Source organism: Dreissena polymorpha, chromosome 1 (genome assembly GCF_020536995.1).
Source record: "Dreissena polymorpha isolate Duluth1 chromosome 1, UMN_Dpol_1.0, whole genome shotgun sequence".
Classification (NCBI taxonomy): domain Eukaryota; kingdom Metazoa; phylum Mollusca; class Bivalvia; order Myida; family Dreissenidae; genus Dreissena; species Dreissena polymorpha.
This window is the reverse complement of record NC_068355.1, coordinates 109,778,878-109,806,105: the sequence shown is the minus strand read 5'-3', so window position 1 is coordinate 109,806,105 and position 27,228 is coordinate 109,778,878. Positions and strand designations below refer to the sequence as shown.

Here is a 27,228-nt window from a genome sequence, read left to right as displayed (position 1 = left end):
AAACAAATGCAAGTTTTTTTTTATTTTTACGCGATTTACTTTAACAGTCATCATGAAATGTAAACAGTAAGCAAAGGTAATCTAAGGATATATCAGTGGCTAAACCAAGAATATCTAGGTATGAGCTATTCCTGATGTCGATGTTTTTTTCTTTGAATACAAGACAGTTTATTTACCTGACCTATATCATTATAAACAATTATTTGATTATGTGATTTTTTAAAGGATTTTAAAAGGACGAGTTTGGTTTGTACCACCTAAATTCTAGTGCAATATATTTATACATACTAAAGTACGGAAGTGGACGTGAAATAGCATCTTTTTTTCACTTCCGGACGGTTGTTTAGCTACTTTTGCTTTCGGTTACGTTGAACATCCGTTCAAAGAACGTGTTTAGATCGTTTTGTTCACTGGCATGGACAGCGCGTATGACTAGGCCTTCTTATCTGATACTTGTTTAAATAAATTCAATTATGATTCATTGGTCATTATATTAACTTAAATTAAGGCCCATGCTTTGTATTATTCATATCTTTCAGTTCGACCTTAAGTTTAATTGAAAGTCAATAGAAAATTGAAAGAATGTTATATTATCATTTTATAGCTTGAATGACTGTTATATTTGTGATAATCTCAATATTATTACCGATTTAGTCTGTATAAACTGTCGATAATTAACTTGGAAACAAACGGTTTATTCATAGATCTTTGTAACATCTGAATAATCAGTTGAGTAATTGCATATTGTATAGTTTTCTATTGAATTTCAACCAGGTTTTCTGGAGGAAAAAACTGGTTATTAGATTGGCGAATGTCGGCTGGCAGGCGGGCGAACAAGCTTGTCCAGGCCATAACTTTGTTGTTCATTGTGAGATTTTAAAATCATATGGCACATTTGTTCACCATTATTGGACGGTGTGTCGCACGAAAGAATTACATCAATATCTCCAAGGTCAAGGTCGCCACGACTAAAAATATATTTTTTACTAAACACCGGGGTTAATTATAAACAATCAGTTCAGTTTGAGTTGTCTCCCTTTATCAGACTTTTTAGCTCGACTATTATATATGAAATATATATAGTTGAGCTATCCTACTCACCCTGGTGTTGGCGTCCGCGTCTGCGTGCAAATGTTAAAGTTTTCGTACTACCCCAAATATTTTCTTTGTCCCTTGACATATTGCTTTCATATTTTGCATACTTGTTTACCAAAGCTAAAGGATATTGATTCATCTAAGTCCATGGGTCCGGATGAAATACATCCATATTTGCTTAAAAGTATGCCTGACGTTTTTGTCAAACCGCTTTCATTAATTTTCAAGAAGTCTCTGTCATCCGGAGAAGTTCCAAAAGGGTGGAAAGATGCAAGAATATCGCCAATTTTCAAGAAGGGTAACAAAACTGAGCCATGTAACTACAGACCAGTTAGTCTCACATCAGTAGTCTGCAAGATCCTTGAAAAAATAGTTAGAAAACATATCATGTATCATTTAAGTGTGAATAATTTATTATCAAATGATCAATACGGCTTTAGACCACATAGATCCTGTGCGTTACAGTTGCTACATGTTATGGAGGACTGGACAAAGTTCATCGAAGGAAGCGAAAGCTGGGACAGCATTTACTTAGACCTTGCGAAAGCTTTTGATAAAGTTGCACATAGAAGACTCATAAGGAAGGTATCTGCGTATGGCATTAAGGGAAATGTTCTGGCCTGGATTGAGAACTTTCTGAGTCAGAGAAGACAGTGTGTGTCAATAAAGGGAAATACATCTAGCTGGATAAGTGTAGAGAGTGGAGTTCCTCAGGGAAGTGTGCTTGGTCCAGTACTTTTTATAATCTATGTTAACAATATCACCGACTCTGTGAGCTGTATTTCTAAAAAATTTGCTGACGACACCAAGTTATATGCACCTGTGACGGACTCAGGCAGGCTGCAGGAGGATCTTGACTCTCTCAGCGAATGGGCACAAAAATGGGAACTTGCCTTCAACGTTGACAAATGCAAAGTTATACATTATGGAAACAATAACCCCAATCAACAATATACTATGAATAATAAGTCTCTGCAGGCTACAACTGAGGAATGTGATCTGGGAGTGCTCTTCGAAAGAGATCTAAAATTTAGTAAGCATATATCTACAAAGATAAATAAAGCAAACAGTATCCTAGCCTTAATAAAGAGATCTTTTGAGTTCATGGACAAATACTTAATTTTGACATTATATACTGCCTTGGTGCGTCCACATGTTGAGTTTGCAAATGTTATATGGTACCCATATTTAAAAAAGGACATTATAAGCATAGAAAAAGTTAAAAAAAGAGCCACAAAACTTGTACCGAATTTGAGGAATTCATCCTATGAGGAACGACTTAAAGAACTAAAATTACCATCACTTGCTCATCGCAGAATTTGTGGGGATGCCATTCAAACGTTTAAAATAGTCAAAAATATAGATGATTGCGTTTTTGAGAACTTTTTCAATTATACATCATCAACTAGAGGACATAACCTAAAGCTTGAGAAACCAAAGTCCAGAACATCTTTTTGTCAAAATCAATTTTCCAGTAGAGTGATTAACATGTGGAATGACTTGCCTCAATGTGTAGTTGATGCCAAGAATGTATTAGAATTCAAGAGCAGGATTGATCTACATTGGAATGGGGACATAGTGTATAAGTTTTAGTGATCACAACTGTTGTTTGTCTAAAGGACATTCATTCTTTACCATACTTAAGGAACTATTTTTTACTGAATAAGGGCTATTTTTATTAGTCGTGAGAACACATACGGATACAGTACCATAAGACGTCGATAAGAAGAGGGGTTTAAAAAGGACTTGAGTCCTTACCACAGAGCCCAAAATCATCCTACAGGTATCCTACAGGTAACATGACCCCAACCTATAAACAAGAGCAGACAACTCTATCAAGCATTTTGTCATAATTATGGCCCCTTTTCCACTTAGAATATGCAGCAAATGTTAAAGTTTTCGTACTACCCCATTTATTTTCATTGTCCCTTAACATATTGCTTTTATATTTTGCGTACTTGTTTACCAACATCACCCCAACCTATAAACAAGAGCAGACAACTCTTATCAAGCATTTTGTCATAATTATTGCCCCTTTTATACTTAGAATATGCATATTATTGATAAATCTATGTTTAAGTTTGCGTACTACCCCAAATATTTCCTATATCCTTTGACATATTGCTTTTATATGTTGCATACTTGTTTACCAACATGACTCCAACCTATAAACAAGAGCAGACCACTGCATCAAGCATTTTGACATAATTATGGCCCCTTTTACACGTAGATAATTGAACATTTTGCTTAAATTGCCATAACTTTCTTATTTATGATCACATTTTATTATTACTTTGACAAAACAACACTTACCTCAATACCACAATGGATTGCACCCAAACAATTCCCCGCGCCCCTACCAGAATCCCTTTCCCCCCCCCCCCCCCAAAACCTAACCCCCTCCCAATTTTTTATTTTTTTTAAACATCATCTAATAAATTACCCCACCCCACATTATACCCCCCCTTCCCCCCACCCCCCCCCCCATTTTTTTTTTAAACATCATCTCATAAATTACCACACCCCACATTATACCCCCCCTACCCCCCCCCCCCCAAAAAAAAGGTTTTTTTTTTTTTCCTTTTTTTATTTTTGAAAAATCTTCTAATAAATTATTGAATATGAACAATTTCCCCATGATGGCTTACATAATACTGTCAAGCACTCGAATAGTCCAGCGCGCTGTCCTCTGACAGCTCTTGTTTATGCCCAATTTCGAAGAAGGGGGTATATAGTTTTCGCCCTGTCCGTCTGTAAGTCTGTCCGTCACACTTTTCGTGTCCGATCTCTAATTCAAATAGTTTTCATTCGATCTTTACGAAACATGGTCAGAAGTTGTATCTAGACAATATCTAGGTCAAGATCGAATGTGGGTGATGCCAGGTCAAAAACTAGGTCACGGGGTCGAACAAAACAATTCAAGGGAACTAATAAGCTTTAAATGGACATAATTATCTGACCTGCCAATTTATATATTTTTGTAAAATAAATCAAAGCGGCGCAGTAGGCGGCATTGTGTTTCTGACAAACACATAGTGGTAAAAGGTCAAGGTCATCCTTCAAGGTCTAAGGTCAAAAATACAAATCCAAGGGAAGTACTAAGCTGTAAAGGGAGATAATTATTCAATATTGAACATAGCAACTTGATATTTAGCATGCATGTGTATCTCATGGAGCTGCACATTTTGAGTGGTGAATCTACAGTCACGGTAGTGGCTTTCAATTATTTGCTACTAAAAATAGAGATTTGTTAGAGACAATTATTTTCAAGGGAAGTAATTTATATAATTATAATTCTCAAATTATTTATTTCCTTACCAAGAATTTTAGTTCTTTTCACAGTTACTGTACAGATTTTTTATTTGGATTATTTATAACTCAAATTATTGATTTGTCAAAGGTTTTTAACCAGGTTTTTAACCAGGTTTTCCGAAGGAAAAAACTGGTTATTAGATTGGCGAATGCGGGCGGGCTGGCTGGCGGGCGGGCGGAACAAGCTTGTCCGGGCCATAACTATGTCGTTCATTGTCAGATTTTAAAATCATTTGGCACATTTGTTCACCATCATTGGACGGTGTGTCGCGCGAAATAATTACGTCGATATCTCCAAGGTCAAGGTCACACTTTGAGTTCAAAGGTCAAAAATGGCCATAAATGAGCTTGTCCTGGCCATAACTATGTCATTCATTGTGAGATTTTAAAATCATTTGGCACATTTGTTCACCATCATGGGACGGTGTGTCGCACGAAAGAATCACGTCAATATCTCCAATGTCAAGGTCGCAACGACTAAAAATAGATTATTTTTTTTTAACAAACTTACAAAGGGGGTTAATTTTGTTTGTTCATTTCAAAAGTTCAGTTTGAGTTTTCTCCCTTTATCAGATTTGTTTTTCACAATGAAAACCTGGTTTTGTGACAATTTTGTCCCTTGTTTTTAAATGATATTCATTTCTTTCCTGTACTAATTAGTGAATGGTAGGGTTTGTTACATAACTGTGGGCTTATGTCCATAGATACACATGATGAACTCTTGCTATGATCTCTTTAATAAACCACAGGCCTTGGTTGTTAGTGATGTCTGACTCGGTCATTTTTGACTGTCTACAGACACCCCCCCCCCCCCCCCCCCCCCGGTTGGATTGGACAAAATCCAATGGAAGTAATAAGCTTTAAAGGGAGATGATTTCTATACCTGCCAAATGATAAATAGAAATTTTATTTCAAAGTGGCGCAGTAGGGGGCATTGTGTTTCTGACGAACACATCTCTTGTTTCACATTGAAGAATTGGTTTTGTGACAATTTTGTCCCTTGTTTACTTCAATCTTGTTTTCATGAATTTTAAACTTGATTTTCTACTCCAAGCATTAAGGGTGTCACGTTTACAGATTTTTCTAAACGTTTAAACAAAATTAAATAAACAAAACGTTACCGTTGAAACGATATCCCTATGTCCGTTTAAAAAGCATCAATACCATTGCATTTCCAAACTGAAAATAGTAATTATTTCCGGAAGTAATATTCAGTGCATAACTGCATATCCCATTTTCGCAATGACGTCATATTAAAACCATAACATATTATAAAATAGGCCATCCGTATCACCACATGTGTATTCTTCATTCGATAAAAACAATGTAAAGAACGTCCAAAATAATCTAAAATAGATGAAAACTAAATGTTTCCAAAAACGACACTCCGAAAGAAATGCACGTTTTTATACGCCCGTCTATGACGGGACGTATTATGGTATACCCCGCGTCCGTCTGTCCGTCCGTCCGTCTGTCCGTCCGTATGTCTGTTAATGTCGTACGCTACGTCAAATATCCTTCGATGGATTTTTTTCAAATTTCAACACAATCTTAATATTGATAAACCCTGATCCCCTTTCGTTTTTGACGGAATTCTGAATTGTCGTTCCAGAGTTATGGGACTTTGTTCGTCAAAATTTCGTTATTTCATTGAATGTCCTACTGTAGCTATATAAAAATGTTAAAGTTGTTATAACTTTGGTATGCTTGGACCTAGAGTCTTGAAACTTGACATGAAGGTTGGCCAGAACTAGTAAGTAACCCCTGGACATTTCAAGGTCATTCATTTGAAGGTCAAGGTCACTGTGACCTTGAATGTAAAAATGTTAAAGTTCTTATTTCATGTTATAACTTTGGTATGCCTGTACCTAGAGTCTTCAAACTTGAAATAAAGATTGGCCAGTACTAGAAGATGACCACTGGTCATTTCAATGTCATTCATTTGAAGGTCAAGGTCACTGTGACCTTAAATGTTAAAATGTTAAAATTGTTATAACTTTGGTATGCTTGGACATAGAGTCTTCAAACTTGACATGAAGGTTTGCAAGCACACTTAGATGACCACTGGTCATTTCAAGGTCATTCATTCTAAGGTCAAGGTCACACAAGGTCACTGTGACCTTAAATGTTAAAATGTTAAAATTGTTATAACTTTGGTATGCTTGGACATAGAGTCTTCAAACTTGACATGAAGGTTTGCAAGCACACTTAGATGACCACTGGTCATTTCAAGGTCATTCATTCTAAGGTCAAGGTCACTGTGACCTTAAATGTTATTGTTGTTCATGTATCCTACCGTAGCTCAAATATCCCCCGATGGATTTTTTATACGCCCGTCTATGACGGGACGTATTATGGTATACCCCGCGTCCGTCTCTCCGTCCGTCCGTCCGTCCGTCCGTCCGTCTGTTAATGTCGTACGCTACGTCAAATATCCTTTGACAGATTTTCTTCAAATTTTAACACAATCTTAATATTGATAAACCCTGATCCCCTTTCGTTTTTGACGGAATTCTGAATTGTCGTTCCAGAGTTATGGGACTTTGTTCGTCAAAATTTCGTGATTTCATTGAATGTCCTACTGTAGCTCAAATATCCTTCGATGGATTTTTTTCAAATTTCAACACAATCTTAATATTGATAAACCCTGATCCCCTTTCGTTTTTGACGGAATTCTGAATTGTCGTTCCAGAGTTATGGGACTTTGTTCGTCAAAATTTCGTGATTTCCATGCTCATGTACTTATAAAATAAACCATGTATTCAAATACAAATAAACTGAAGTAAAAAAATGATTCAAAGGGTTATTTATTACCTTACTACTTCATTGGCGAACGACGGGCGTATCATGCGCTCATGGCGCAGCTTTTATTTGCAAATGAAATACAATGCGCATATCGTTTGACCACAGAAAAAGAAAAACCAGTTAACTAGCAAAAAACATTATCAATATACATGTTGGATAATTTGGTTAAAATATTGCTTTTCAACATGCTACTGCAGTGTTTTACTTGGCTAATCAATCATTTAAAATATTTCAAGATGGCAGCATATGCACTGTGTTGTTGCCAAGTCAGAAAATAGCGAAGATTTTCCGTTAGTTTCCATTAATGTCTGTGCCATCCGCTAACCAATCAGAAATAAATTACTGCCAAATTCGGTAGCCCGGATTTACCGGATTTCGCAGTTCGTCATCGATATACTTAGGACGGCTATTCGGCTACGTTATTTGCACCCAGATATATATTATTATGCCCCCCTTCGAAGAAGAGGGGGTATATTGTTTTGCACATGTCGGTAGGTCGGTCCATCCGTCCACCAGATGGTTTCCGGATGATAACTCAAGACTGCTTAGGCCTAGGATCATGAAACTTCATAGGTACATTGCTCATGAGTGGCAGATGACCCCTATGGATTTTGAGGTCACTAGGTCAAAGGTCAAGGTCACAGTGACTCGAAATAGTAAAACGGTTTCCCTATGATAACTCAAGAACGCTTACGCCTAGGATCATGAAACTTCATAGGTACATTGATCATGACTCGCAGATTACCCCTATTGATTTTTAGGTCACTAGGTAAACGGTCAAGGTCACAGTGACTCGAAACAGAAAAATGGTTTCCGGATGATAACTCAAGAACGCTTATGCCTAGGATCATGAAACTTCATAGGTACATTGATCATGACTGGCAAATGACTCCTATTGATGTTCAGGTCACTAGGTCAAAGGTCAAGGTCACGGTGACTCGACACAGTAAAATGGTTTCCGGATGATAACTCAAGAAAGCTTACGCCTAGGATCATTAAACTTCATAGATACATTGATCATGACTGGCAGGTGACCACTAATAATTCTCAGGTCACTAGGTCAAATGTCAAGGTCACAGTGACTCGAAACAGTAAAATGGTTTCCTGATGATAACTCAAGAATACTTAGGCCTATGATCATGAAACTTCATAGGTATATTGATCATGACTGCCACTACAACTGACAGCCCATATGGGGGGCATGCATGTTTTTCAAACAGCCCTTGTATTACTATTGACTGTCGTTTAAACGTTTACTGTTTTGGTAAACGTTTTTGAAAAAACACGAAATGCGTCCATTTAAACGTTTAAACGTGACACCCTTACCAAGCATAATTCCTCTGGAATGAATCCACCTATGCAGCGATTCTGCTTTGTACGCAAAGGAAATGCCATATCAGACATTGTAAAATGTCCTTTCTGAGTACTCTTGTGCAAATAAATTTATTATATTTAGCAATATCACTGACATTTATCATACTGTAGAGATCTCAGTGTATTTAAAAAAACATTTGTACCTTGATGCCACCTTGAAAAAAGCATGGGCTTTTTATTTTTTAATGCGTCTAAAAGAGAATATTTTTTAATTCTTCTAAAATAGTTTATTTTTTTAATGCTTCTAAAAAAAAAGAAGTGATGCCTGTGAAATCTGATGTGATTATCATCAGAATAAAATTATATTTAGCTTGAAAACACGTTTTTACATTTTGAGAGAAAGCGCCCAAAACCTTATTGAGAAGCCTGTTATATTAAATGGAAAAAAATGTAAACAATAAAAAGGGTTGTGACTTGTGAAAATATACACTATATTCAAAATTAAACAACCTATAAGAAATATATTTGTCTTTAATTTGAAAAATGTATATTGGGATAACTTAATTGTGTTTTGTTTTTTTTGTAATAATCAGTTTATAACTATTGTTCGCTATGAGAACATCGCTGATTATAAATTATTATTGAAATATGAGATTAAAAAAAATATTTTTTTCATATTTAAGGTACCTCTATAAAAATGATGAACAAAATAGAGAACATTAATGAAGTTTTGTAATAACAATTTAAACTATCAAGGAAATGCTATGGAGAATGGGTAAATTGATTTGCACACCCTTAAATAACATTGCACCAAGGTATATTATATATTAAGTGCATGACCATATAGAGTAACAACTATTTTGCTTTTTAAATTTAAATAACTATATCAGCACATACTATAATAGCACAACCATGTGATACATCAGGGGCGTAGCTAGCATTTTTTAGCTGTAGGCCCGGATATTATACATAAAAATGGGGGGTACGGGGTTCCTCCCCCTGAAAATATTTGAATCCAATAACGTCTGTGGTGAGATTTAAAGCATATTTAGACAAATAATATGATAATACTTCGGCCTGTTTTTCTTTGATATTTTACTGTTTTATCTAAATGTCAGAGAACTAAATTTTACTGTATTATCTTATACCAGAGAACTTAATTTTAAAACAATATGGAACAAAGAAACATTTAAAAGTGTAACACTCCACTTGTTCACTTGTCAAACCATGGGAATTCTTTCGAATAATACTGTCTGCATGTCTATAACAGCATGTTTTTGTTCGGCATCAAGAGACCACACCGACCCGGATTTAGTCAATGGAGTGGGATACGGGGGCAAGTGCTCCATTTTAATTTTCCGCAGTCATAAACATAATTCGGAATGTTTCTTAAAAATCCAACGATAATCGATTACAACTTACTATAGTGTTGACGGGAGACAAGTAAATCTTCATGTAGATCTATGTAAAGTTGTTGCAGCAAGTCACGTGAAAAGTAGCGAGCTAGAATCTATACACATAGAAAGAAGTAGAGTTGATAATTGGAAGATATGTACTTTGAACAAGACCAGAATCCATTGTCTGAGGATTATGTCAATATGGAATGCAGATTTTTAACACCTCACCCCCCTCAGGGTCAACAATTTAATGTGTTTTCATGTTTCATAAAAAATTGTAGGTCCGGGCCTGCTGTGCCTAATAGCAGCTACGCCCCTGTACATGTATATCCATATGCTATTCAACTTTGATTTTAAAAAAACCACACCATCATGCTATGCCTGTCTATGTTTTGATAATCCAAGATGTACAATGTTGTAGTAAGCAAAAACACATCTATACACCTCTGTAGTGCTTTATTACATAGGCATGCCTAATGAATTACTAAAAATATATGTGTATAAGTGATGCTCAATGACACAAAAAGTGTTGTCACACTTGTGGAATCACATATTTTATATGAGATAGATGTTGGTTTAATATGCAGCCTAGGTGAAACTATTGAATGTCCAGCACTAATTAACTGGCCCTAATTGTATTCACAAAATAAACATGCCTCTCAAAAATTGTGCTGTGTCTGATCTGTTCACATTTTTTGGCATGTATTGAAGTTTATCATTAAATGCTTTATATTGATCAATGTAAATATTGGAACTAAATAACAACAGTAAAAAAAACAATATTAAAATTAAAGAAAAAACAGTAATCCTCAACTGTGCACGAACCACTGACCCTTTGAGTAAGTCTATCGCTTTAACCTTGACCAACCTTGCATATACAGTGTGAGGTTTATTTGATACTTAATATAAGCAGTCCTATTAGTGTCACAAAATATAACGATAACAACAGAACTCACCAAATTATTCAATTGTTTCGCACTTGTAACGCTTACTAATTTTCTGGTTTTGAAATCGTTAAAAGATGCATATAATGGATATTTTAGAGCATGTTAACTGTTCAATATTACTGTTTCCTGGCAAATATCATACCTATAACGATCATTTGTGAATATGATTTTTTTTTTTATTTTGTCAAGTTAACAAAATGTGAAAAGGTCACTTAATATGCTCTGTTATATAAAAACAGTAACATCAACATTGATAATTATAGATAATTATATTCTTTTTCTGCTGTAATTTAAAAGGTTTGATTTGTAATAATTTGATAGTTTTTGTTCCGGTCACATAACTTCAGCTTGGTTTTGTTGAAAAATATATTGAATTACAAAATTCATTATTATTATCCTATTTTGGCGGTTTGGAGTTTATGGGTTATTGGATCATCCCATTCTAAACATCTAATTATTGTCCCCTACCGGTGAAACCGGATGGGACTTATGGTTTGCACTCTGTCAGTCCGTCACACTTTTATAGATCTGCGATAACTTTAAAAGCCCTTCATATTTTTTATGAAACCTGAAACATGGATAGATGGCAATATGGAGATTATGCACGTCATTTCATTTTGTTCCAACGTCAAGAATCATGGTTGCTATGGCAACAAATATATGAAATAAAAAAAATACAGACAATGGTGGAGTTTCACTGGTAGGAGACCATATTGCTTGGCAATCTCTTGTTCATTCTAAGTTGTATAACAACTATCAAGAAACTTACTTTTACTAATATTTTGTAATGTATTTTCAGACAAGAAAATGGCTTCTCACCAAATAAAAGGTCAAAGTTGACAACAGATCTAGACGAGTTTGACAGCCTCTTTCCTGAACTAGTGAATAATTTACTGCAATCTGGGCTTAAAGATCCAGAAATATCAGCTGCTTGTGAATGGTTTAAAGAGGTATTCTATTGAGGCATGCACTCCTTTCAATGTATCTGCATAAGTCCCGAAACCATTTCTGGTCACTCAAGAATAATAATTTAACCATTACTGTCACACATTTCAATTTCCTAGCTGTTGCATGTTTGAAATGTTGGCACCAAACCAACTGTCCATCTTCCTATTTTACTAACAATCATGCATCTCGGTAAAACTAGACAGACTTAAGATGTGTTAATCCTTGGTTACAAATGACTATAGGTGATTCCTTTTTTTCAACCTTTAAAATAGTCATTGAGAAAACTCCTATAGCTATAAATAATCATTTCTGATTTTGTTTAAAAAAATAATTGTAGATTGTTTTTCTATCTTTGTGTAAAATGTTGCTAACTCTTAATTTATAGGATTAGGATAAATTGTATTATATAACTGGCTATAAAGTTAAAATTTTCCAAGTTTAGAACATGTGGAATTAAAATGCTAACTTATTGCTGAATACTTTGTCTAGGTTCTGCAATACAATGTTCCACATGGAAAGAAGAACAGAGGGATGTTTGTGGTAATGGCATACAAGTTTTTGGTGCCAAAACCAACTGAAGAAAACATACAGTTAGCAAGAGTACTTGGCTGGTGTATTGAAATGGTGAATATTCTAACAGGCTTTTTATGCCCCCGGATCGAATAATCAGGGGTATATTGTTTTTGGCCTGTCTGTCATTCTGTCCCAAAACTTTAACCTTGGTTAAACTTTAACTTATAACTTTTGCAATATTGAAGATAGCGACTTGATATTTGGCAGGCATGTGTATCTCATGGAGTTGCACATTTTGAGTGGTGAACGGTCAAGGTCATTCTTCAAGGTCAAAGGTCAAATATATGGATTCAAAGCGGCGTCAAAACTTTAACTTTGGTCATAACTTTTGCAATATTGAACATAGCAACTTGATATTTGTCATGCATGTGTATCTCATGGAGCTGCACATTTTGAGTGGTGAATGGTCAAGGTGATCCTTCAAGGTCAAAGGTGAAATATATGGCTTCAAAGCGGCACAATAGGGAGCATTGTGTTTCTGACAAACACATCTCTTGTTTGTTGTGAAATCATATTAACCAAAGGTAAATTAATTGTGCTCATAAAACTTGTTTTCACTTTGGTACAAGTTTCCGAAGTATGCGTGTATATTATATAACATGAGATTATTTACATAGCATAGGTCCTTCATGGTAATGTTTGCTGTTGTGTAACCATGTGCATATAACTCTGTTTCAGTTACAAGCCTTTTTTCTTGTTGCTGACGACATCATGGACCAGTCACTGACAAGGAGGGGTAAACCTTGCTGGTTTAGAAAGGTAAAAAGGAGTTGATTCCAGTAATCATTAAGTCCCAGTATATTAACATGATAACAAATAAAATTATGTTGCAGAAATCATTTTAAAGGACGTTTTACTGACTGAAATATAGACATCCTCATTTAAATCAAACTTATATGAATTTTGTGATCATTAATCATATTGTTTACTGTTGAAATCAAGAAAGTACAGTATATTTGGTACCAAATAAACAGTAAAGTATACATTTTATAATCATCCAGACCTTTTAAAAATAAACATTTGATTGTATTTTTATCGTGACTATTTTCCAAATAGGCCGAGCTTTACTACTCGCTCAAATGATTGCAAGCTATACTACTAACTCAAATGATTGCAAGCTATACTACTAACTCAAATGATTGCGAGCTATACTACTCACTCAAATGATTGCAGGCTATTCTACTCTCTCAAATGATTGCCAGCTATACTACTCACTCAAATGATTGCAAGCTATACTACTCACTCAAATAATTGCAAGCTATACTACTCACTCAAATGATTGCAAGCTATACTACTCACTCAAATGATTGCGAGCTATACCATTCACTCAAATGATTGCGAGCTATACTACTCACTCAAGTGATTGCGAGCTATACTACTCACTCAAATGATTGCAAGCTATACTACTCACTCAAATGATTGCAAGCTATGCTACTCATTCAAATGATTGCCAGCTATACTACTCATTCAAATGATTGCAAGCTATACTACTCACTCAAATGATTGCAAGCTATACTACTCACTCAAATGATTGTGTGCTATACTACTCACTCAAATGATTGGCAAGCTATACTACTCACTCAAATGATTGCAAGCTATACTACTCACTCAAATGATTGCGATCTATACTACTCACTCAAATGATTGCAAGCTATACTACTCACTCTAATGATTGCAAGCTATACTACTCACTCAAATGATTGCAAGCTATACTACTCACTCAAATGATTGAAGCTATACTACTTACTCAAATGATTGCAAGCTATACTACTCACTCAAATGATTGCAAGCTATACTACTCACTCAAATGATTGCAAGCTATACTTCTCACTCAAATAATTGCGAGCTTTACTACTCACTCAAATGATTGCGTGCTATACTACTCACTCAAATGATTGCGAGCTATACTACTCACTCAAATGATTGCAAGCTATACTACTCACTCAAATGATTGCATGCAATACTACTCACTCAAATGATTGGGAGCTGTACCTCTCACTCAAATGATTGCAAGCTATACTACTATCTCAAATGATTGCAAGCTATACTACTCACTCAAATGATTACGAGCTATACTACTCACTTAAATGATTGCAAGCTACTAGTATACTACTCACTCAAATGATTGCAAGCTATACTACTCACTCAAATGATTGCCAGCTATAGTACTCACTCAAATGATTGCAAGCTATACTACTCACTTAAATGATTGCAAGCTATACTACCCACTCAAATGATTGCAAGCTATACTACTCACTCAAATGATTGCCAGCTATGCTACTGACTCAAATGATTGCGATCTATACTACTCACTCAAATGATTGCCAGCTATACTACTCACTCAAATGATTGCAAGCTATACTACTCACTCAAATGATTGCAAGCTATACTACTCATTCAAATGATTGCAAGTTATACTACTCACTCAAATGACTGCGAGCTATTCTACTAACTGAAATGATTGAGTCTGTGCAATGATGCTGTCATGTGTAACATTCAACATGTTCATTGTTCATATCACTGTTTGTAATACAATTCAAACCTCAAAAACATGTTATAGGTCATCGTTTGAGGTCACTAACCAAGTTCCATAATGCTGACCTGTAATTTAGCAGAATTATGCCCTTGACCACAATATCAGTCTGACGGGGTATTTCTGATGTGCATTGTGACATCAAGTATAAGTTTGTTACCACTGCATTTTTATCATATTGATATGAACTGGGGATTAAAATCATACATGCCAGAATTTTTCAGGTCCAAATCGGGACTTTCCATAACAAATTGTCGGGAAATTTGACCAAAAAGCGGGACACCTAAAACAATCAATCATTCCACCTAAAATTAGTCAGGAGTCAGTATATTACTTACAAAAACTGTAAATTTCTGCCCAATATTTACGACCAATGTGTGTTCAGACACCTAAAACAATCAATCCTTCCACCTTTCTTAAAATTAGTCAGTAGTCAGTGCACTCGAGTAGTAGATGTGGGTTGTTAATTGGGGGCAATAAAGAGATTAGCGATGGTAAGTTTTAGCCAGAAAGAGCTAGAAAAGCGATTTTTATTGAGAAATTATAGACCTGACATTGTTTTTAACGAATGTTGGGACAAATCGTCTCATATCGGGACGCCGGGACAAAGAGCCCAAAAGCTGGACTGTCCCGCCGAGATCGAGACGTCTGGCATGTATGTTTTAAATAATGTTTTACCTTTTCTGTAAATAGATCTACTTATTCTGGCATCATCATTCCAATAGTCAGGGCGTTTTAACAAACATAACAAGTAAGCATATGCGTATGGATCTGACTTTTCACAGATCTCATTACATATAAATCAAATCATGTTTGTTTCTTGCCATTTTAGCCAGAAATGTGTGAATTGTTCTTTCTTGTTGAGGTTGACTTGGAGAGTGTCTGTTCCGAGACGCACTTTTACTCAAGTTATTTATATTGTTCATAACTAAAAGCACTGTATTGGGTTAATGAACACATATATTTTATAAATCCATAGGTGTTGCACAATTATCTTCGTTAGTCTGATTGTTATTCACATTTATGTCATTTATTCACTGTCCGTCATCTTGGAATGTTGACTTGTGGGTAATTTTCGCATAGCCCATAGCAACACACTGCGGTGTAAACAAAAGCTTTACTTGCTCTATATTTAAGCTTTAGGTAAGAAAGCTGCACTATTTTTAGCAGACGAAAGGTTATTAATTAGTTCATATAGTCTGTTTTAAATTGTTTTGTCATTTAAAGTCTGTTTTATTATTTATAAGTGTTAAGCGTGCGAGCGTTCCATAAATAATTGGTCGAGGCAGTTATTGTGACCTGTTTTTGGTCACACAGTGACCAATATTTGGTCAATATCTGGTCACAGTGACCAATTTCTGGTCACAAGTGGAACGCCGCGGCTATATAAAGTGACCAAATTTTGGTCACAGGTTTCATTCTAGTTTTAATCTTTAAAGGGGTAACCTCTATCACGTTTAAGCTAAACATTAACAAAAGTAACTTTGGTATTGAACCTTTGAATTTTAAGACATAAGTAATAGCTCATACTAAGTTCTTTTAAATATTGAGTAATTGAACTATTAAAACTAACTTTAACACCGTATTATATTTAGAGGAGCGTCATTGAATCTTTGACAACCATTACTATTATGTGACTATGCTACATTGTCAAGAACGTCAAGTCTGATGAATGCCACTTATTAATGAATGTATCTGATGTTAGCATTTTGTATATCAGTACACAGTTATAACCATTTATGGTGAATGAATCCATTGAACATTTTGTACCGGAATTGCGTTATAAATTTAGTACCACGGAACGCAACAATATCTTTCAGAAACATTTTCAGAATTTTGTTCTCAACAATGCTTGACAATTAACACATTTCCGCTGCTGCAATAAGTCAAGTGACCATGGTCAAAACATGTGACTTATTTATTTTAAATGTTGTACACTTAAGGGTTCGAAAGCAGGTACTCGTTGTTTGGGCGGCATTGATAGTTTTACATGATATGCATATGCTGGAAACTTGCAAAAATCTGTGATCAAAAGAGGATTTACATAGCAATTAAAGTTGCCAGACATGAAGAAACAAGTTATTTATCAAATAGAGTACTTATAAATATGTTTCACTATTTTCAATATTAAATTTGAGTCAAATTGACGTGTCAAAAATTAAGAGGTTCGAAAGATGGTTCGTCCATGATATATCTGTGGAGTTAAAAGCTGGAACAAATGCATACAAATATTACGGTTACCATGTAAATTCTTAGGAAAACTTGTTTCCTTTCTCAAAGCCATATTTATAAACCAATGTTTATGAAACTTTGTCAGCATTGTGACATCTAGCCAGACTAAGTCTGGGCCATATGCGTCCAAAAATAAGGTCCGTAGGTCAAATCTTAGAAAAAACTTCTTTTTAAAGATTTCTGGACTGGATGTTGATTCTCACAAGATCCTCATTCTCAAATCAGACTTTCCTTGACCGTTACTGCAGGGCTCCTTTAGTTTTTGTAAAACAGTGCTTAGTATAATGAATGAAAGAATGTGCTTTGTGGTCATTCACTATTTGAGATGCATACAATTTACACATCTGGTTCGATAAACACTTAATAACAATTATTTTATTTTATTATTTGGTATGTATGGGTGGTATTTATAACATATTGACCACAAAAGTCCATGTTTTTAGCTTCACATTTTTGTTGTAGCTTTCACTTGTCTTGTGGGTTAAGTGGTGTCTGCAAAGCAATCAGGAGGTCAAGGGTTGTGATGCAGTCGAGCTGAAATAAATAGGTTTAAAACTAAACTTGTGTCCAGATCTTTGATGCAACTGAAGAATATCATTTTTTTTGAAAATTTCTAATCTTTTCAATGTTATGTCCCTGTATGTTGCAGGAAAACGTTGGACTGGTAGCAGTGAATGATGCTGTCTATCTAGAGTCATGTATTTATCAGCTTCTTAAATGCTACATCCGAGACCAGCCTTACTATGTTAACATTCTGGAGCTTTTTCATGAGGTATATACCTTTGACTTCTTTAATGTAACTCTAGAAGAGTTGATTAATACATTAAATGTGGGTTACTTTTCATTATGTGTATTGACTCCTTAGTATTTTGGTTTAGTCATATTGAAATAGTTTTTTTATGACAATTAGACAATCTCTAACCAGAACATAAAGTACTTATACTTTGATGCTGACACTATTTTCACATAAATATAAATATTTATTGTTGGTGTTAGGTTTGGGGGTTTGTTAACCTAAACAATGAATGTGAGGCTCTTTTGAACACCGTTGTACAAGTAGACATGTGTTCTCATGCAATTGTTCTTGCAGATTACTCACTGCACCATCACTGGCCAGTGCCTTGACATGACTGTATCTCCACCGTCTGGCACAGTGGACTTCCAGCAGTATACCATGGAGAAATATGATGCCATTGTGAAGTGGAAAACAGCTTTCTACTCATTTTGCCTGCCTGTCACTGTGGCCATGTTTATGGTTAGTTCAGACCAATAATTACAGACCAATAATTAGTATGCTATATGCTTGTTGAGTCGTGGGTAATTTTCATAAAGTTGCAATACATGTATCACTAATATTTTATAAATATATGACTGAATCATTATAAACATAATTATTAATCATTTTTCTTTATATTTGTTGCTTATTTTCAAATGGTTATCATCTGTAATAATAATAAATATAATCAATTGTGTTGATAGTGTCCAACAGCTATCTTGAAAAGAGGTTCTTGATGAGCGATGGATTCTGATTTGCTATTCCAATTTCAAGATTTGCATACTATAAATAGCCTTAAAACTGACATTGCAGGGGAGGTTAATTTCTTGTGAAAAAATGTCAACAGATGTTGTATGGGAAATACTCATAAATAAATGATTTTGTTTAACTTAGGAACACACCATGAACAATACATTAAAGAGGAAATATTTGATAAGAATGTATTGAGTGCTGATCAATTGACCTGTTTTCATCGCTTTTTTTATCAGCAAAACGATGGTGACTGTTCAATTTTTAGCTCGACTATTATATATAAAATATATATAGTGGAGCTATCCTACTCACCCCGGCGTCGGCGTTAGCGTTAGTGTCTGCGTCTGCATTAGCGTGCAAATGTTAAAGTTTTCGTACTGACCCAAATATTTCCTATATCCTTTGACATATTGCTTTTATATTTTGCATACTTGTTTACCAACATGACCCCAACCTACAAACAAGAGCAGACAACTCTATCAAACATTTTGTCATAATTATAGCCCCTTTTCCACTAAGAATATGCAGCAAATGTTAAAGTTTGCGTACTACCCCAAATTTTTTTAATGTCTCTTGACATATTGCTTTCATATTTTGCATACTTGTTTACCATCATGACCCCAACCTATAAACAAGAGCATACAACTGTATCAAGCATTTTGACAGAATTATTGCCCCTTTTATACTTAGAATATGCATAATATTGATAAATCTATGTTAAACTTTGCATACTACCCTAAATATTTCCTATATCCTTTGACATATTGCTTTTATATTTTGCATACTTGTTTACCAACATGACCCCAACCTATGAACAAGAGCAGACCACTTATCAAGCATTTTAACATAATTATGGCCACTTTTACACTTAGATAATGGAACAGTTTGCTTTAATTGCCATAACTTCTTTATTTATTATCACATTTTATTATTACTTTCACAAAACAACACTTACCTGAATACCACAATGGATTCCACACAAACAATACCCCACGCCCCTACCCAGAATCCCTTCTCCCCTCCAACCCCCCCCCCCATTTTTTTTTTAAACATCATTTAATAAATTACCCCACCCTACATTATACCCCCCTCTCACCCCCCCCCTACCCCCCCCAACCTCCCCCCCCCCCCCCGAAAAATATTTTTTTGTAACATCTAATAAATTACCCCCCCCCCCCAAAAAAAAATAATTTGTTTTCCTTTTTTTATTTTTGAAAGATCGTCTAATAAATGAAGACACCCCACATTATACCCCCTCTCACCCCCCCAATTTTTTTATTTATTTTTTTTTTTTTTTGAAAGATCGTCTAATAAATTATTGAATATTAACAATTTTCCCATGATGGCTTACGTTATACTGTCAAGCACTTGAATAGTCGAGCGCGCTGTCCTCTGACAGCTCTTGTTTTATCTGTAACAACTGCATTGTGCTTAAACGTTCTATCACGTGATTTCACGCAATCTTTATTACCATGACTCAACAGGAACCTACCAGATACCGGGGGTTACCTGTTAAAAAAATGGGGTGTATCATGGGAACTCCTTAAACCGGCTGGCGGTGTTAAGGAAGATTTCATCAGCTCAGTTTTAATCAGATCATAAAATTTTGTGACATTTTTTATGCCTATTACCTCGGCCATGTTCAATATCAGTAAAAATATGTCCAATTAGGGCCCTTTAATTATGCAAAATTGTCAAATAAACTTTGTCCTCTGTATAAGTCACAAAATATTTTTAATATTTTCACCATCATTAAGAAATAATATCCCTTTCATTATTTCCGCCATGAAATAGAGATTATTTTTGAGTTTTGTCTACTTTGTAGTTTTTGAAATGGAGATTACAGAATTTTATTTTCCAAAGTACTCTTAAATGTTTTCTAATCTTGTATAATATCTTTTAAAAAGTGGGTTAGGCTTAATTGACATATATGATATGTTATCAATTGCAGGCAGGAATAGACGACCAGGAGATGCATCAAAAGGCCAAAGCTATACTTCTCAAAATGGGCCATTATTTCCAAGTACAGGTATGTAAAGAGTCTTTTAAACATAGATCATGAATGTTTGGTTAGTTTTACAATATATATGAGGAACCACTGTAGGCGTTCTTTATGTCGGACCCTGTATTCAGCTCATCTGAGCACACAGTGCTCATTGGGAACTTTTATTATACATTGATGTCCATTAGCTTAAACATTTTCTTGCAACACCTGTTTCTCCGTAGCCTCTACTGACTTCTTCTTAACCACCTCTTATGACTTCTTCATAACCCCTCCTTATGACTACTTAATCCCTTCTTATGACTTTTTCTTAACCCCTCCTTATGATTTCTTCTTAACCCCTTCTTATGACTTCTTCTAAACCCCATCTTATGACTTCTTCTTAACCCCTTCTTATGACTTCTTCTTAACCCCTTCTTATGACTTCTTTTTTATGCTCCCCCCCAAAAAAATTGGGGGAAGCATATAGTCGCCGCTTCGTCTGTCCGTCTGTGTGTCCCTCTGTGCACAATTTTTGTCTGGGCTATTTCTCAGCAACTAATGACTGGAATTCATTTAAACTTTATGGGAAGCTTCACTACCAAGAGGAGATGTGCATATTATCAGCCGGTTCTGGTGGGATGATGGCCCTTTGAAATTTTCCATTGTACATATACTAGTAGTGCAATTCTTGTTTGGGCTATTTCTCAGCAACTAATGACAGGAATTCAATGAAACTTTTTTCGAAAAATGCTCATAACTTATATGTCGCTTCAGATAGCAATTTCATATTTGGCATGCATGTGAATATGGACAAGGCGTTTCCATTCGCACACAAATTTTTACCCCTGTGACCTTGACCTTGAACTTAGAGTCCGGGTTTTGGTTTCGAAGCTGCGGTTAGCTTTTGAAAAAAGCTCATAACTTCTACCAAGCGTTTATAGGGTGCATTAGTCATCCTATGGTTACAGCTCTTGTTCTCCCTAACTCCTTCTTATGACTTCTTCTCCCAACCTATACTTATGGCTTTTACTTCTTAACCCATTCTATTTACTTCTCTCCTAAATTTCTTCTAATGACATCTTTTTCTTAACTCTTCTTATGACTTCTTCTTAAACACTTCTTATGACTTTTTCTACTGAACACCTTCTTTAAACGTCTACTTCTAAACCCCTCCTTATTACTTTTTCTCTTAAACCCCTTCCATTGACTTCAACGTCTTAACCCCTTCTTATGATTTCTTCTTAACCCCTTCTTATATCTTTTTCTAAACCCCTTCCTATGACTTCAACTTCTTAACCCCTTCTTATTACTTCTTCTTCCGAACCCCTTCTTATGACTTCTACTTCTTAACCCCTTCTTATGACTTCTACTTCTTAACCCCTTCTAATGACTTCTACTTCTTAACCCCTTCTTATGACTTCTACTTCTTAACCCCTTCTTATGACTTCTACTTCTTAACCCCTTCTTATGATTTCTACTTCTTAACCCCTTCTTATGACTTCTACTTCTTGCAATCATTCCTAATTCAACATGTTTAGTAATTATCCCCCGCCAGAGGCGGAGGGATATTGTTTTGGCATTGTCTGTCCGTCCGTCCGGCTGTCAGACCGTCCGTCCGGCACTTTTGTGTCCGGAGCCATATCTTTGAACTGCTTTGGCGGATTTCATTGAAACTTCGTATGAGTATATATATGCATAAGAGGATGATAAAACAGAGTTATGGCCCTTTGTATCTTGAAAAAATGCTTTTTACTATAGGCACTTTTGTATCCGGAGCCATATCTTGGAAATGCTTTGGTGGATTTCATTGAAACTTGGTATGAGTATATATATGCATAAGAGGATGATTCACGCCAAATGGCATTGTACACCATCGGTTAAAAACAGAGTTATGACCCTTTGTATCTTGAAAAAAATGCTTTTTACTATAGGCACTTTTGTGTCCGGAGCCATATCTTGGAAGTGCTTTGGCGGATTTCATTGAAACTTGCTATGAGTATATATATGCATAAGAGGATGATGCAGGCCAAATGGCATTGTAAACCATCTTTTAAAAACAGAGTTATGGCCCTTTGTATCTTGAAAAAATGCTTTTTACTATAGGCACTTTTGTGTCCGGAGCCATATATTGGAAGTGCTTTGGCGGATTTCATTGAAACTTGGTATGAGTATATATATGCATAAGAGGATGATGCACGCCAAATGGCATTGTACACCATCTGTTAAAAACAGAGTTATGACCCTTTGTATCTTGAAAAAATGCTTTTTACTATAGGCACTTCTGTGTCCGGAGCCATCTCTTGGAAGTGCTTTGGCGGATTTCATTGTAACTTGGTATGAGTATATATATGCATAAGAGGATGATGCACGCCAAATTGCATTGTATACCATCTGTTAAAAACAGAGTTATGGCCCTTTGTATCTTGAAAAAATGCTTTTTACTATAGGCACTTTTGTGTCCGGAGCCATGTCTTGGAAGTGCTTTGGCGGATTTCATTGAAACTTGGTATGAGTATATATCCCCCGCCTCCTCCGTCCGTCCATCTGTCAGTATGTTCATCCGTCCGATTTGCACCCATCCTCAAACAAAGCATATGTTGCAGGGGATATCAATTCTACGAATTTGCTTGTTTATTTAAACTTTACCAGCCAACTGGTAAGTAGTAATAGTAGTAATTACAGCATGATTACTTGAAGTAATTTGTAATATTTTATATGCCGGCGTTACTATGGGGTTTTAATACCCAACAGTATAATTTGATGCTCTTGTTTTTTATCTACTTCACTACTTCTAATGCAGGATCCCTTCCAGAAGTTTTGAAGTTTTTTTTTACCTCACCTGATTGCTCAGGTGAGCTTTTCTGACCGGTCTTTGTCCGTCCGTCCATCCGTTAACATTTGCTCGTAAACACTCTAGAGGCCACATTTCTTGTCCCATCTTCATGAAACTTGGTCAGAAGCTTTGTCCCAATGAAATCTCTGCCGAGTTTGAAACTGGGTTGTGCCGGGTCAAAAACTAGGTCACAAGGTAAAAAAAAAGAAAGACCTTGTAAACACTGTAGAAGTCACATTTCATGCCAAATCTTCATGTAACTTTGTCAAAATGTTTGTCTTAATGATATCTTGGTTGAGTTCAAAAGTGGTTCCGATCTGTTGAAAAACATGGCCGCCAGTGGGCGGGGCAGTTTTCCTTATTTGGCTATAGAGAAACCTTGTAAACACTCTAGAAGTCACAATTTTTGCCCAATCATCATGAAAGTTGGTCAAAACATTGGTTCAATTGATGTCTCGGACGACTTCGAAAATGGTTGAGATCGGTGAAAAAACATGGTTTCCGGATGATAACTCAATAATTCTTTGGCCTAGGATCATGAAACTTCATAGGTACATTGATCATGACTTGAAGATGACCCCTATTGATTTTCAGTTCACTAGGTCAAAGGTCAAGGTCACGGTGACCCGAAATAGTAAAATGGTTTCCAGATGATAACTCAAGAGCGCTTATGCCTAGGATCATGAAACTTCATAGGTACATTGATCATGACTCGCAGATGACCCCTATTGATTTTCAGGTCACTAGGTCAAAGGTCAAGGTCACGGTGACCTGAAATAGTAAAATGGTTTCTGGATGGTAACTCAAGAACGCTTATGCCTAGGTTCATGAAACTTCATAGGTATATTGATCATGACTCGCAGATGACCCCTATTTATTATCAGGTCACTAGGTCAAGGTCACAGTGCCAAATAAGGTATCCACACAATGGCTGTCAAGGTCACGGTGACTCAACTTAGAAAAATGGTTTCTGGATGATAACTAAAGAATGCTTACGCCTAGGATCATGAAACTTCATAGGTATATTGATCATGACTCGCAGATGAAATAATAATGAAACTTGACCAGGATGTTTGTCTGGACAATATCTAGGTCAAGTTTGACATTTGGTAAAGATTGAATGAACCGACTCCTCTCAGGTAAGCGAACTAGGGCCATCTTGGCCTCATGTTTAAAAAGGGTGTTGGAAGCAATAAATTATTTTGTTTAGTAATAAATGTCTGTTTTTATGTAAGGTCTGAGTGACGAGAAGTTGAATATTTGTAAATACCGGTAGTAAATCAAGGTATGAGCATTTTTTCTCTTGATTTGTCCAGTATTTATTGAATAATTGCCCTTTATATAATTGATATATTGGGTTAAAAAATAAAATGCAATTTCAGTGTATTTTTAATGACAATGGAGTTAAATCTTAATGTGATAAAATATTCACTTTTAAAGTGGGATGTTAATTGATACAGATATGGTATTTTGGGTCAAAGCATTAGTAATGAGGAGTTTATCTCTACCAGTAACTATATTAAACCTAATTTAAATATTAGAATCCATAAAATAATAGTGATTTCCACTGAAATCATAGCACAAATCATTGTACACATACAACTTTTCATAAATTCTCTGAGGTTGTGGTTATCTATAAGGGTGGGATTCCAGTTGCTTGGAATAGTGTTTGGGTATTTATCACACATGGCTTACCATAAACCAGGCAACATTTATAGATCTCACAGTCTTTCTTTTTGTGCAAGATTGTTGATCCAGATATTGTGTTTTCTGTTCAATATTTCAATATAAATACATGATTAATGATGACTACATTCTTAATTGATGATAAGTATCTTAAGGATTGTTACCACAAATTCTTACATTAATTTTCAGGACGACTACCTCGATTGCTATGGCGATCCCGAGGTCACAGGAAAGATTGGTACAGACATCCAGGACAACAAGTGTAGCTGGCTTGTGATTACTGCTATACAACGGGCCTCATCAGAGCAGCTGGCTGTTTTGAAGGTACAATCATTTGATTGCTAAGAGTGGTAAAATTCTTGGTAGAGAATGTATGTATTCTATTATTGTATAAGGTTAAATGACAGACTTGATATTACTGAAATATTGAACAAAAAAGAAATTTAACTGTTCAGAATCTGTCTAGAATTAATGTGTTCGGGTTGAAGTAAGGCAAACATGCTTCTTAACATTTAATATGACACTTTCTAATAAATGATATACAGTCTTAGATAATACATTTTGTTTTAAACTCTCCAGGAAAACTATGGCCAAAGTGACAAAACTAAAGTAAAAAGAGTGAAAGAACTGTTCGATGATTTAGACCTTGCTCAAGCTTTTGACGACTTTGAGGAAACAAGTTTTTCAGAGATACAGACTTTAATTGAGACATCGAGTGGTGGATTGCCCCAAGAAATGTTTCAGGCGCTTGTGCAAAAGATATACAAGAGGAACAAATAGGGGTTAAATACGAGTTATTTATTTGATACTTGGTAAAACTTGAAGTCTTTTCATGCAAATAAGTGTGTAGTAAATTATTCGTGTCTGAATAACAGGTTTGAAGTAAATAAGTAATGTGAGGTGAATAATACAAAATAAGATCGACAATGCACAATTATATAGAACATTACTGTTTTATAAATACATTTTTGTAAATTTTTCTTACACATAGGTCTTTTTTGGGGTTGGTGAATACAGGCCAGATTTGTTTTGTTTTTTTTAGGTTTTATATAAAAGGTACAATACGTACACAATAAGGTTAATTTATTGGATGTTTTACATAGTTCCATATAAACATGAAATGTTTGACAAAGCCAATTGTAACCATGGAATGCATGTGTCAGTATTAAAAGTAGTATGTTGGTGTTAAAACCCTTGCTGGAGCTTAATTTATTTTTGTATTCAAGGGCATCTCAAATTTTTGGCAAGTTTTGTTTGAATAGGTTACTTCCATTTGCATAGAGAAGTATGCTTGTAAAGGATAACAAATGCTATTGAACTATCAAGTTGCTCTTGAACATATGTACAATTTATGTGAACAAGCGATTGACCGTTGTATTCTCTTGGATACCTAACTTGCATTTATTAATTAAATGAACAATTTATCCAAGCATGCGCCTTTTAAACCTTGTTATTCTATTGTTTATTCTGGTAACTAAGGCTTACCAAGCGGCCATATAAATGCTTCACTAAAATTCAGAGTTTCCTCATATTTTGCAGAGGCATCAGTTTAGCATTTGCGCACAGAGGAATGGACCATAGAAAAAACTTGTCATACATTTACTATTGTTCCTGTTTCATCATCACGAACATCTCATATTCCTTATTATTTCATGCACATCTTTAGATGTGTTGTCCATATTTGTTTTATAAAGATTTTTAAACTCTGCAGCTGTATTTTATGTCACAGATTAAAAAATCTCTACACTTCCATCTACGTTTAATATTCTTTGTTTTTGTTTCCCCGCAGTTTTGAGTCCCTGTGGTAGCACTTTGAGTCAGTGGAGGGTGGTTTGAGTATTTGCCGTCACCCACTTCTCTTACCGTACTTACTACTACTATGTTCCTGTGCGTTTCACGTCCCCAATAATCTTTTAATGATTTTCATTAAACTGAAATGTTAAGTTCATTAAGACTTTCAAGAAGGCATGAGTACTTCACGCCGGCTGAAAGGAAATGTCATACTTGTTGGTCATATGTTGGAACCACCGTTTTCTGGTAT

At 35.4% G+C, this 27,228-nt stretch overlaps 1 protein-coding gene across 1 annotated transcript; it reads left to right on the top strand.

The window, feature by feature from the left end:
• Positions 1 to 296: 296 nt before the first annotated feature.
• LOC127844038 (farnesyl pyrophosphate synthase-like) lies at positions 297 to 26,937 on the top strand. The gene is made up of 9 exons (XM_052373996.1): positions 297 to 426; positions 11,670 to 11,820; positions 12,308 to 12,442; positions 13,070 to 13,150; positions 17,806 to 17,928; positions 18,247 to 18,411; positions 20,636 to 20,713; positions 25,377 to 25,511; positions 25,767 to 26,937. The coding sequence occupies exons 1-9, from the start codon at positions 416 to 418 to the stop codon at positions 25,965 to 25,967; spliced, it is 1,080 nt and encodes a 359-aa protein (XP_052229956.1). The 5' UTR covers positions 297 to 415; the 3' UTR covers positions 25,968 to 26,937.
• The last annotated feature ends 291 nt before the right edge of the window (positions 26,938 to 27,228 follow it).

What these genes read in the sequence shown, in the direction of transcription:
- LOC127844038 (XM_052373996.1), top strand. An exon ending in TCACTGTGGCCATGTTTATG is followed by an intron (nt 18,412 to 20,635) that starts GTTAGTTCAGAC and finishes TATCAATTGCAG; the next exon opens with GCAGGAATAGACGACCAGGA. An exon ending in AGCAGCTGGCTGTTTTGAAG is followed by an intron (nt 25,512 to 25,766) that starts GTACAATCATTT and finishes TAAACTCTCCAG; the next exon opens with GAAAACTATGGCCAAAGTGA.